The sequence below is a fragment of the Cygnus atratus genome, chromosome 4, assembly GCF_013377495.2.
Source record: "Cygnus atratus isolate AKBS03 ecotype Queensland, Australia chromosome 4, CAtr_DNAZoo_HiC_assembly, whole genome shotgun sequence".
Classification (NCBI taxonomy): Eukaryota; Metazoa; Chordata; class Aves; order Anseriformes; family Anatidae; genus Cygnus; species Cygnus atratus.
The window spans coordinates 17,397,560-17,411,868 of NC_066365.1; the positions used below are offsets into that span (position 1 = coordinate 17,397,560).

At 36.9% G+C, this 14,309-nt stretch overlaps 1 protein-coding gene across 1 annotated transcript in view; it reads left to right on the top strand.

Moving 5' to 3' along the window:
* The first annotated feature begins 7,316 nt into the window (after window positions 1–7,316).
* Window positions 7,317–14,309, top strand: part of TUSC3 (tumor suppressor candidate 3) — a 119,815-nt gene continuing 112,822 nt past the window's right edge. The window contains exon 1 of the mRNA XM_035537732.1: window positions 7,317–7,523. Within this exon, the coding sequence (XP_035393625.1) occupies window positions 7,386–7,523 (138 nt within the window). The 5' untranslated portion in view covers window positions 7,317–7,385. The remainder of the gene's footprint in view (window positions 7,524–14,309) is intronic.

Below are 14,309 nucleotides of genomic sequence, written 5' to 3' on the forward strand. Positions count from 1 at the left end.
AATGTCACATGCAAAAAGCTTCTTCAATATGTGTGTTTATTTTCCTTATGCCAGAAAGATGTACCTTACCGTAGGTAGCCATGTTTTGTTTTTGTCTTGCTAGAACCATTTGATTTTTAGAGATCTTAAGGGGAGTTATTGAAAGCTGTAAACTCAGGAACTGAGTTTAAAACCATAAACAGTATAGAGGATTTTCTTACAGGACAGAATCCTGCTTCCTCTTCGAAGAACATGGGAATGATTTTTATTTGGTTGGTTTGGTTTTGGTTTTGTTTTCCTGGGATTTTAGAGAGGTTCATACCCATCAATGCTCTATCCATCTCTCACAAGGTAGGGCCCTTTGTCATATTTTCTTTCATTGCACACACTCTAGAAGAAAAAAACAGACTTTTATAACCGTACCAAAAAGTCTGAAAGTGATGTGTACTGAAAAAGGGCAATTAAAATTTCACGTGCTATCAACATTCACCTCAGAGCATGCTTAGGTGAATGCATGTAAGAACACTCATGAATTCTCTCCTTAAGTTATTATTTACAAGTGAAATACTGATATTTCAGCTAATTAAATCTGTAATAGCTTATTTAAAGTAGCCACTTATTTTATTTTCATCTGATATTCTTATCACCTTTAACAATGAAAAATCATTTTGAGTATCTACCATCAACTTGTACAATACTCAGTAGTACTTGATTTTTTTATTAATTAAAATATTTATTTTTCAACTAATCAAATGTTAATTTGTTGTTCCTTAAAAGCACACAATCTGAACTGGCGTTTAACATAAATATTTACTATTTTAAAGTAAAATGGTGTTTCAGTACTCTATTACAATTATTATTGGAACAGATTAAACCTTATTGTGTGCTATAAAAAGACTCATTATTGATGTGGAAATAATGTAAATTTGTCTTAACTCTCCAAGAGAAGAAATAACTAGCATTCTCAAAGGCATCAAAGGCAACCTTTCCACAGGGAGACATGTAAAAGAAATTATTGCTGAAATAACCACCTGGGCTGTGTGACTTGGGATTTTTTTCAAGATCCTTTCTTTTGTTAATGAAATACTCATACCTAAGACTAGTAAGTATTTTACATGCCCTTAATTTTCATGACCCTCTAGATATTGTTAAAATAATTTGCATGTGATCTTGGTGTGCTGTGCTGCATCCCTAAATTGTCACCAACCACAACAGTTACGAAGACAATAATTGAAATTGGGACTATAATTTTTCAATACTATAAAATTTTAGTAGCTTTTGGATGATGTTTCTTGTACTTTGTCCCTTAGAATATTCCTGTCTTCCTCATAGGTCCTATACTAATTATATATTTACCACTGTACTTCCAGAAATCAAAGCCAGGCTTTGTGTGGCAAGAGTAAGCTCCTATTTTAGGCACCCATTAGGAAATGTAAAATTCAGGGTTCTCAGGAGAGTGAATGTTATGTCTGTACTTCGAAATGCAGATCACTTTCCATTTATTCACCCAAAGTATTAAATTTGTGTATTATATTTCCACAGATGGTCTTAATTTGCCCCAAGTTCTACCAACCAACATTTTGATGCTTAGTCTGAAGAAGTACCTGTACAGACAATGAAAACTGAAATTAAAATTGTTCTTGAGAGAGTAATTCAACTGATCCCCAAAACTAGCATCTAAAATACCTACTATCTTTGATTAGTTCAGAAAAAAATTACTAAAATATAACTAGGTGACACAAATCCAACTTATATCCCCAGTAAGAATCACTGTGACATTTGTATCAAACATTTACTTTGGTCTGGATTGTGGAGTGAGATATTAAAATGCATGAACAACTTCATATCCATAAGATACCTTTCTTTTTTATATTCACATTTCAAACTTTGAGTTTTCATTCAAAATAGCATAGCTATTGGGAGGGGAATGAGTTATAGTGATGATCCTTAAGAATTAAAGGTGCCCATTGGCATAGTTATTAAGATTTATTATGCTACTATTTGCCAACAATGGAAAATTTCAACAAGCTTTTTAGTCCAGATGTTCATGAGCAAAAACTGGACAGCTGATACACAAATCAAGTCTTCACCATCATTTTTTTTAATCTTATTTAAGCCATTAAATATGCACACTTTTTAAAAACAAAAAAAAATGTAAATTTTAAATTAATTGGGAAATTGTATGAATTTGCACTTACTATAGAACAGTTAAAACTGTATTAATGAGTTGCAAATGATTTTGCCGTTCATTGGGGAACTGAAATATATTTTTCTGAATGTTTTGGCTTTCATTTTCCTAGCTCAGTTTTTGACTACCTGGTGTTAATGTATGTCTGTAACTTTCCTTTAAGGCTAAAAATATGTCTGTGATATGATAGATGATATATTAGTGCTTACAGATAAAGGAACTTTGTAGAATAAGATCAGCCAAAACCATACTAAACAAACAAAACATGACATCAGGGCTAAATAAGCATAATGCTAAAAACCGTCCGAGAATTGTTTAACAAGGGTCAGGATTCTTAACCACACTTTCTTATGTTTTATCAATATGGTGCAAAATTAGACAAATCAGCATACAATCTGATCTTAGGTATTCCTTTCAAATACTAGGAACTCCGTTGCTGATATACACTTACATATCTATGTATATTTTTATACCTTTAAATATAGTGTTTTACAGAAAATTCTTGGTTATGCTTAGATTGCTGTCCAAATTTTCCGGAATACATGGATTATTCTATTCCATGACTTTCTTTATCCAAGACAAAATGTAATGCATTCATAATAATATGAAAAGATTTGAATATGGAATATTAATTTATTAACAAAGAAAAATATGAAAGTTTTCAAAACAAAATAAATTGATATGTATGGCATATTGGTGCAGATGTAAAGTGATTTTTTTTTGTCCAATTCCATCCAGCAATTATTTTTTTTTGCATAATACTCTATGGAATCCTAGTTTAAGTTAATGAAACAGGGGAATGATAGAAAAAATATATCATCTGGATTTGTATACATAAATAAGAGGTTTACTAAAATTAAATGTAATAAAAAATACTAAAGTTAAAAAGGTACAAAGTTCTGTAGTCAGTCTTTTCATAGCACTTGTCTATTCTATTGCAAAAGGGGTATAAAGCATGCTGATAGAATTGATGTTCAACAGTGAACTCAGTACGCTTTGTTGCAAGTACTAGGCTGTACTCTTGAGGAATGAATCAGAGTCTTGCTCAGGAAGAAATGATTCTGGAAAAAAATTGTATGGTTTCAGTTCAAGAAGGCATTCTCAGTATTATCCGCCTGACCAACTGTTGCCTGAAGCCTAGAGAGAGAAAAATGTAATAGTTCACTTAGTAAACTGGTGAGCTTGGATGGCTGGCAGGTAGCTAGGTAGTTTTATCTTTTTTACGAAGACTAAAGAAAGTCCAGAAAAGGAATCAGCAACTGCTGTACTACTGCTCATGAGCATTTTTTTCTGATGGTATGCATTAGGATCTGTGCAATGCAAAAACCCAAGAGCCTCGATGTCTTGAAAAGTACATCTGTGACAGATAAAACTCCTATTGATTTCCAAATATAGCAATAGTTTTCTGCCTCAAATTGCCACTTACTGACAGCAATTGATTAATGGCAGCTTGCCACTCTGGGAGGCTGTATCTCCCAGCTACTCCAAGTTTTGTTCTGCATGGTTCATCTTTAACATGAGAAAGAAAAAAATATAACTCAGTAAACCACTCTTCAGACCTGACTTGGATGTGATGTGGCTCATTGGTTAAAGAGATATCAATGGGGCGTGAATGAAAAAAAAGCTCTCTGAAGTCTGGCAGCTGAAAGCCAAAAAAGAAGGTATTCCATTTGATTGTAGGAGTTAATCCATCTTTCAACTTAAAAGTTTGCATCTTTTGATCTGTGACTGTTAAATGACTATATAAAAGTAATAAAATGGTCCTTAAGAATCTGTGTTTGGTCAGAAGTTTGCAATCTTTTCTCTCAGAAGTAGCCTTTGACACTGTCCGTTAACATCCATCTCTTAAGGAACAGGATTGCATTAATGTAAATTTATTGCAGAAAGTTCTGACACATTTATTTTGATCCCAAATCACAACAAAGTTCATATTTTTTTTCAGAACTTTTTTTTTTTGAGGTTTTAATTAAGAAATGTCCAAGAATTTTAGTTTCAAGGTTATCATTGGTTTTAAAGAAGCATATAAACTTTCCCATGACTAAGATGTTTCATCATAGCTTAATAAACTGACCAAACTACTTTGTTTTGGGTCAGGCGAATATTAAATTGTACTTCATAAATGCAATTCCTTTTTTCCATGAAGTTGTAGCATAGAAGCCTCATGTGACATTTCTCTCATTAAGCTAAGCAGCTGCTATCATAACTAAATGTTCCAGTGATGGGCTTAATCAAAACTAAAGCCACATTGCTGAATGGGTACATAGTTTAAGAGGATGTAATGCTGCACTCCACCCGCTTTTTCTTTTTTTTTAATGTTTCTGGATTGCAAGGTTTAATTTGAATTAATCTGATCTGTTGGTTTGTTACGTTCACATCAACTGTTCCTCATACCACTCTCCCTAGCCAAATTTCGCTGTACTACTTGTCTCCAGTGAAATCAGTGAAATCTTTCCATTAATCCTTCTCCAGCGCTGCACTTCTTTTCCAGGCTTTACTCCTACCTCTGTAATTTTTTGAGGAAAGAGAGATTTTTTTTTTCATTTTGTTAATGAAACACGTTTGAAATTCATACATGTCGTACAGCGGCTATGTTCATGTAAAATATCTGTGAGGCTAGTTCCATCACCATAGACTCCAGTTAGCTTTGGAGTGCAAAGAAACACAGTTCACCAATGAGCAAATAAAAACGAGTCAGGAATATGAAAGTTCTGATTGTCATGGAAATCTGGTTAGAAAGCTGAGTGAAAAAGAAGTAAAGCTCTCCATGCTGTCATTTCCTGCTAATGTAGCCTCACAGATTAAAGGTAGCATAAAGAATTCGAGAACCCAAATAGAGGTCATATTGGAGAAGATGGGCCTACATGCTCCAGAAGACATGGAACTTCCAAAACCCTGGAACACATTGGGAAAAACTAATGCTTCTCACTTCTGATCTTCTTACTTTCAACTTGCTCAAACATATGAACCTCTTCCTGTGTCCTGTCTTTCCTTCCTTCAATTTCCTCTTTTCATTCTTTCTTTTGAACTCATTCCTTCTTCATTTGCAAACATTCTATCTTGATCTTACTTTTTATATTTACTAGACAGAGCAAAGTCTGGGTAATTGAGAAAAAAGTCAGCATCTGGATATCACTTTTTTTAGTAATTATGGCACCCCCGGTATCTGAATTCAAAGTTTATGATCAAGGGCTTTTGGGCCAGCCTTCCTATGTAACATGGATAAAATGGTCTGAACCTTCTTGAACTTAAGACACTGGGATCAATCTTAAGTGTCTGGTAGATTATCTGAATATGATCTGTAATTCCTACGGATATGAGTAACTCCTCAAAGGCACATGGCAAATACAACCGAAAGGAACACAACAGCCTATTCAATGTTTTAAACATTTAGTGCTAAGATGTCTGCAGTATCACTGAACTAGCATCTGATATTATCATTAAAATACCATCTAAAAATTCTGTGCCCAAAATAAACAGATACTTTTGAATACTCTCTCAGTGACTCATCTTTCTATTTTCAGATGGTGTTTTGATTATAAAATTCATAATATTTTTGAGTGACATTACAAAATCTCTGAAGAAATTGATAGTTTTGTCTGTGGAGTCTGTGGCACAGATGTGTATAAATAACTTATGTAGCATAAGGTGAGAACTTGGAGTCTGAGAAAAAATAAGTGGATGCATGTTAATTTAACATTACCTAGCTTATGCATTGCAGTGTGTATTTCCATGGAAAAAAATAATGTAGTTGATGATTTGAATATTGTACCATGCACAAGAATATCAAATTAAAGCTGCATAGTTAATGCTCTGGGAATTATATTCAAATTAACAGTATTAGTGTATTACATGAATATTATTTTCTGCAAAGACAACTTTTAGTGTGAATAGCGAAATTTGAAAAGTGTATGCATACAAACATATGGAAAATAAGGGTCTTCAGTCTTCCTTTTTTATACATGGTCTTGATTAATGAAGCAGTGGTTCTGGCAGCTGCTGTGGTGGCTGGCTGCTAGAGGGACGGGGAATTTTGGCCAGTAGATAAAGCAGCTCCCCCTGCTCCAGGTGGGCAGAAATACCCACCCGCCGGGCCACCACGACGTCTGGCGCCACTCTGCTTCTAGGGCCTTGGTACAAAATATCTGATGGAGACATTCATAGAATCATAGAAACACAAGGTTGGAAAGGACCTACAAGATCATCTAGTCCAACCATCCTCCTATCACCAGTACTACCCACTAAGCTACTAAATCATATCTCGTAGCACCTTGTCCAAGCGCTTCTTGAACACCGCAAGGGACGGTGACTCCACCACCTCCCTGGGCAATCTGTTCCAGTGCCTGACGACTCTGAGAGAAAAAGATTTTCCTGATGTCTAATCTAAATTTCCCGAGGCGCAACTTGTGGCCATTTCCTCAAGTCCTATCATTAGTTATCTGAGAGAAGAGGCTGACCCCCTTCTCATCACAACCTTCCTTCAGGAAGTTGTAGAGTGCAATGAGGTCTCTCCTGAGCCTCCTCTTCTCCAGACTACACAATCCCAGCTTCCTCAGGCGCTCTTCGTAAGACTTGTGCTCCAGACCCTTCACCAGTTTTGTAGCCCTTCTCTGGACACGCTCCAGGGCCTTGATGTCCTTCTTGTACTGAGGGGCCAAAACCGAACACAGTACTCAAGGTGCAGCCTCACCAGAGCTGAACACAGGGGAACCATCACCTCCCTGCTCCTGCTGGCTACACTATTTCTAATACAGGCCAGGATGCCATTGGCCTTCGTGGCCACCTGGGCACACGGCTGGTTCATGTTCAGCTGAGCACCGATCAACACTCCCAGGTCCCTTTCCTCTTCACAGTCTTCTAGCCACTCTGCCCCAAGCCTATAGCATTGCATGGGGTTATTGTGGCCAAAGTGCAGGACCTCGTTGAACGTCATCCCATTCGCCTCAGCCCAGCCAGGGAACATGAAACCCCCACAACAAACCGGCACGTAGGGCACGCCGCCCAACACCAGTGCCTACCACCGCCGCCAAAATGGCGCCGCTCAGCTCCCTCCAGCACGCGGCGCTGCGAGCGGGACTAGAACTACATCTCCCAGGAGCCGCCGCGCCCCGAGGGCGATGCGATTGGCCGGGGCCCGAGCCCAATCAGCGGCGGGGAGGTGGCCAGCGGTGCCGCAGGTGCTCTGCCCGACGGAGGCCAGCGGCCGGCGGGAGGGGGGAAGATGGCGCCGGGCGCCCGGCCGTGGCGGCGGCTATCGGTGCTGGTGCCGCACCCGCCGGCCGGGAGCCGCCTCCTCTTGCTGCTGTTCCTCCTCCTCCTCCTCTGCGGCCAGCTCGGGGGAGGACAGAAAAAGAAGGAGGTAGAAACGTTCGCTTCTTTCGCCCTCTCCCTGCGCCCTCCTCCTTGCCCCGACGGCTCCACTCCTTCCCCGGCCCCGAGGGGAGGGTGCCTGCGGGGCGGGGGGCGCCGGGCAGCCCCGGGCCGTGCCCCGGCGGAGCGGCTGCTGCGGCCCCTGCCCGGCCCCGTGGCCTCCCACGCGTGGGCCCGGCCCCGTGGGGCCCCCACCCGCAGCGTGGCGGGGGAGCTGAGCCCTGGCGAGCGAGCAGCAGGAGGGAATTAAGGAAAAATTAAAGAGAAGTTACGGAGAAATTAAAGGTGCCGGCTCGGACGCAGAGAGTCCTGGCGGGTGTGTCTGTGTGCTGCTGCAGGTGCTCAGCCTGCTCGAGGCATCCTGGGGGCGAGGGGGGCACGGAGGAAGGGGCAGCTCGCATTCGGTTTCAGTAGGAGTCCTTCAGCAGTAGGGGAGTGTGCAAAAAGTGTTTTTTAACACATAGTGTTTATGTGTGCCTTATTCAGGTTTTGATGCTACTGCAGGTTACTACACTTCATCCTGTCTTGCACTCAGTTTCAGGCCAGGTATTTGCATACCCATCACTAGGCCAGCCAGCAGAATCTTCTTACTCTTCCTCTGTAACTTAAGGGTGAAAATAACCTTTCACTGACCAATGAATAACCACAGGCTGCTACTGTACTGTAGAGCTTTATAATTTAATTAATTTATTTGCATCCCTTCTTTTCTGTTAGTGTTACCAGACTTGGACTTGGTGGTGGAAAAGGAGAGGGAAAGTTTTGCTAACAAATAATCTCCTTCAACTATATAATCCAGCAGAGAGAATGGTCAAAAATGTTGGTTTTGATGTTCTTTAACTATGTAGGTTATTAAGGTTTATAGGTCAAGGAAGTAAAAGCCCTAATGTAGTCTGTAAAATCCTGATTTAAGTTTCAAAGTAGTGGTCTGACTTTGTGGACTTACCAAGTTAAATAACAATCTTGGAAGTCGAGATAAATCATTTGGGTGTCAAGGTAGAAAATTAACACCTGAACTCTACGTGTTCCCTTTTTTTTTTTTTTGCTTGCTTTTTTTGTTTTGGACAATTTTCTGCAACTGGAAAGAGTAGGCAGTCTTCTGCTACAATTAACTTATTTTTTCAAATCTTTTTTTTTTTCTTTTTAATAAAATGTGTTTGATGTTTATCACTATTGATTCTCTCATGCTGTGATGTACTGGCTTTGCAACTTTTGTTGACACTTTCCTGTGGAGTGGCAGCTGTGCTACCAAGATAACTGAAATAATTTTTATTTCTTTTTAAATGGAATCCTTTCCTGGCAATAAATAATGGCAAATTAAAATGGCCATCTACAAATGCTTTCTATAAAGTTTACCAGTTTTACTGAAGAGACAGTAGATAACAGGATTGAAACAGATACGTTTTGCCTAGCTGTTTGGTAGTGCTGTTCAGGGTGGTGTTTCTCGTCTGAAAAGCTTCTTGCTTGATTTCTTTCTTCTTTAATCTATTTAATGGATGAACTAATGCTTAGCCTTCTGCATAGTTTTACCTCCACTTTTCAGTCCTGCTTAATACTTCCGCTCCTATAGACAGAACACTTACTGGTGTTAGGTAAACATACTGTATCTACAGCTACATCTTTACAGAAACTACTGCAACATTGTAAGCACTTTCCTCACCCTAAATGCAAACTTAAAGCATAACATAGTGATTTTCAGGGTTTAATTAATTGCATAAATATTACGATTGTCTCTTTGTATGTTTCTGTATAATATACATTACAGCTAAAGCCAGGCTTCTTTTCTTGCCTTGTTAACTACATGTAGAAAACTGCCCAATATATGGGGGAAAGGGGGAGGTATATCTGTATGAGAAATACAAAACTTGAACTTTCTCACAGTAAGCCGTTTGGAAATAATATGTACAAAATATTGTCAGGATAATTGTGTAAATTGGAAGAGCATAGAAAGTTGTGGTATGGGAGGTTGGGATTCCTGGTTTGCAACACTGTCTGGAAGCGTAGTTGCAAAAGGCAAAGGTGATGGAGGTTAAGTGAGTAAAATGAGCCTGTTTTTCCACACAAAGACTGACAAGATTGCTGTAGCTTTTGTAGAAGTTGGAAAAATAGTTGAACGTACAGTGAATTCTTGTGAAGTGAACCTTCAAGAGGGAAATTAATGTAGTAGGGTTAAAATGCCTATTTTGGGAGATTAAAAAGATGTCACATCTCAGATTCCTTTTTCTTCTTTGCTTTGTGTGTGCATTTCTTGGGGGTGATTGTATGGAAGGAGAGGTTAAGGACTAGAGAAAGGAAATGTCTTTCCCAATCAACTTTTTTGAAAACCTTGAGTGCTTGAAAAAGTACTTCAAAATGAAATACTTGAGAAGAACTCGAGGTGTTGATATTGGATCATAAGCAAAGAAAGGAACCTTGGTGAAGGCAATGATTTTTATTATTATTATTTTTTCTTTTTCTCAAGTGTCACCTATGTAGAAAATTATGTATAAATCGTTGTCTGGATTGATTGTTTGAGCGTGTAAGATGGAAATAATGACTACAGAAAAAAAGAGGACTGAGTTAAGCTATTAAATGTGTTTGAAGGAATTACTGCTAGCAAGGAAAGACAAATAGAGGAAACTAGAGAAAACTGGCATAACTTTGTGTCGCAGATTCATTGTATTGATTGGTAAATACTATGTTATATCTGTGTTTAGAGTGGAAAATACTAGGTCTTAAACTGCTGAAATACATTGTCCTGTACAGCAAAATTCTGAACGATAATTACAGAAAGCTGCTGAGTTTCGTCTTCAAAAAAAAAAAAAAAAAAGAGAGAATGGTTTTAAATTAGTTCATAATTAGTTCTGTGGTGTCATGGAAGTTGTAAAATAGCAGCATAAATCCATAAACCTATAAACAGTCTTTTTGCTTCTCTTCAATCCTGCTATTCGCTCTCCTGTATTGTGGACAACTAAGACAGCTTTTGCCACTGAAGAAATATATAGAAACCATTTGACTCTTTTAACATGCCCAAAGGTAAAATATTTTGATTTGGAACTTAGATGAAGACCCAACATCGTATCTTTCTCACCAGTCTCACACCTAAAAGCAGTCTTTACAAGTTTAACTAGCTCTACGATTTTAATTCTGGTGCTGAGCAGTACCTTTAAGTAAAGTGAAGCAAAAAAAAAAAAAAAGTTTCTGATTGTGGATATAGCAGCAAGTGACTGAAGAAGTGATTTTTCTTTTGGCAACTATATTTGTAACTTGAGAAAATAACTATTTCCACAGTATCTGAGGTAATATAATTGTATTTTAATGTAAGCATTTTTCACTAAGGCATGTTCTTTCCAATCCTTTTATTTTCTTTTTGTGTCTTTTACCTACTTAAAATTTGTGTAACTATTAAAAACTGAAAGAAATCAGAAAATCAGAATGAGACTATTACAACTTGAAATATACCACTTGGCTTTTTATTATAAATTTGCGCGGGTAATCTACATTTCATGTTGCTTTAATATCATTCATTGTTTTATGTCCAAATGGATACATTCTTTTTGGACTGAAGCACATAAAGGTAAGATGTTGGTTTTGCAATATTATAAATTTTACTCTGTATACAAAATGCTTATTTTTGAGCTTTCAGATGGATGATTCAGAAGCTTAATTAAACCACTGATATGCAATTGGAGTAGTTGTTTTTCTGTAGGTAAGTTTGTCACTACCGCTAATTCAGACACGGGGAAGCTGTAGTATATCAGCTTCATTTGGGTTAAGTATTTTGTTAAGCTAAAGTCTACTAAAAAAGATGCTGTTGAGGTGTAATGATGTTATAATCACTCTTCTGTACTGTAAGCTTTTGTAATGGTTTCTTTTGCCTGAGTATTTTTGAAGTGTTTAAAGACAGGTGTAGTTATCATTATTCCCTGCTTTTTCCTTCTTACTGCCCTCACCCCTTCCCCAAGTGTATATACAAATTATGACAGTTGTGACAAATTGTAGAAAATATTTTGGAAGGACAGACTGCTTCATCCTTTATTCCAAAACTCAGCTACACTTATATTGTTTCTGACAAACATCTTACCTTATGTGCCCTCAGAAGTCTTCAGTTGTGGTGATTCTAGAATTTAGGTAGCCTATTACAGCATCTTACTGTTATAAAGATCCATTTTTTTTGTGAAGTTCTAATCAAAACTTCTGCGTGTAGTGTCCCTGTTTTTCAGTCGGTTATTTCTTGTCCTCATGATGATCATAAAGAACAGATAATTCTTTGATAGTCTTCTCCATTTAGACAGGAACTAAAGGTAGCGTTTGACAGTTCTTCTGGGATTTTTTTTTTTTTATAGACAGAAGCAACAGTGTCTTTTCTTTAAGGCTATAAGTTCTAAATGTGATTATTTTCCTGAGTCAGTCTTCAGTCCTGAGCATGCTTTGTTCTGTGTGAAATTAACTGGGATAGATTGGCAGGATCCTCTTGCTGCTTTGCTGTGTGTTCTTGTTTTCCTTTGGATTTGTATAGTGAGCCCATCTCGGTTATTCCAGGTACGTGATGATTATTAGTGCGTTCCTTCCACTGCAGCCAGGATATTACATCTGTTTGAAAATTCCTTTCTTATTCTAATTTATTGTGATTGTCTTTTGTTGTAAAAGTAGTGAAAGTCACCCTTGCAGGGCCTGCCCAACATGCAGCAAAACCTGCTGCCTTTGGTTGCCATTGCTCCAACGTGGAAAGGCAATACTTAATTCCTTCCTCTGTCTTCTAATGCTGTTCTCAGCGTAGTATTAATTTCTTCTGATCAACATTCTGCTTGCCTGTTTAATTTAAAGAAAGAAATGATGAGAAACATGTTGTAGAGCCAGTGGAGAAGGAAAGAAGCAAACATTAGAAGAATAGTCTTCTTCTGAAGTAATAGTGATGCTGCATTGGGCACTCTGTTACTTCAACACTGAACAGTCGGTGTTGGATGAAAACAGAAAAAAGAATTAGAAGTATTTAGCATGTTCAATAGCATGTGTGGTATAAAGGATGGAGTCTTGACCTCTGATACTTTTATTTTTAAAAACAAAATAGTAATAATTAAAACTCATGTTTCATCTCTCTCTCTTGAAATTTTATTTAACATTAAACTTGAATATAAAAGACTTCTTGGTATTCTAATCATTAAAATGTTATGTTTGGTCTCCAGACTGCGGAACGCTGCATGTTTTTGCTTTTGAAACAGCATGCAGGAAAATGTTTGGCATTTATACCAAGTCACAGGCTCCTCTTTAAAAGCTTTATTAAAAATTAAGATCTGGCAAAGGTTGAATCTTTGAAGGGAAATGCAGTCCAGGTTATAGATTGAACTTCAAGTAATCTTAAAGCTGTATTTAAAGTGGAAGGTCTATATCCATTTGGGTAATTTGGTATTTTATCTTTTGTTGCAGTAGGCAAAGAAGTTTTTTCAATTAATACTTAAAGCACTAAAGTAACTGTCCTGGTTTTGAAGTGAAATAAAAGCAAGAAGTACTACCTGAAAATGTAAAATTCTTTGAATACAATTCTAAATGTTGTTTCTTGAATCTGTCCTAAAAGGAAAAGGAGGGGGGTGGGAGCGTTTGCAAGAATTCTTTGTTTTCCACTGATTTTTTTTTTCAAGCCACAAAAACCTTTGCATCCCTTCCATTTCTGTTCCTAATTAACTGAGGTTTTGGAGAAAATGGACAAAATTAACTAGCAGTTCTAATTTTAACAAATGTGCGTAGAGAAACTTAATGTCTTCTGTGATTGCATACAATAAGTGAAATAAGGGATGATTACAATAGCCTGATAGTGTTTTTGTAATTGGATTACTGAAACTTTTTTCTGCCCGGTTGTCTCCATTTGGCATCCTTGCTGTCATAAGACAGATCAGTGGCTTAATTGATCTTTTTCCCTGTTCTGTTCTATAACCGTTTATACAGCACATCCTGTGCAGCCACATGGAAAATACAGTTAGCACTTAGAACTCAAGCAGATACTCAGGATAAATCAGTATAATTAGAGGGGGAAAGCATGGTGTTTTTTTTATTTTTGTGCATTATTATTTTGGATCTTCAGATTTATTTTCATTTCTGAAAATGTATTGAAGGTCACATTTTGTTGGCTAAGCTAGTGATCAGAACTAAAAAAAGCATCAACTTTATCTGGTATGATTTAGGCCTCTTCCTCTTGATTTAATAAATCTGAAAGTGAGCAGATATAAAAATAAATACCTTTTTACAATGTAAATATACAATATAAATATATATATTGTATATATTATATATATTATAATTATATTATTATTAATTATATTTTTATATAATTTATATTATAAATATAAAAATACATTTTTACAATGTACAAATTTTTACAAATAAAAAGTGTTGTTTGTCTTTTCATATAATGCTGTTAGATATAATATACATAGGCATTATAGTGCCTTCTTTAATATTTGATAGGTATATAGAATTTAATAACTATTTTTCTTCAAAAATTTATATAATGAATGATTGCAATGAAATAAATTGAAAGATATTCCTATAGTGATCGTACATGCTGTATTTCAGGTAGACTTATATTTTCTATGCTATTATTACAATGTAGAAAGTTCTTTGCATTCAGAGAAAGATAAGCAAACTTATACTTTCATTGAGTGGATTGCTTGTTTTACAAAAGAATTCAAAAATAATTTGCAACATTTTGGTTTGAGATGACAAAGATTTGTACCTGTGGCAGTGCAGTCTTCTTCATGGCGATGCTCTTTGTGATTGCTCAAGTGGCAGGACTTTGTCGTTT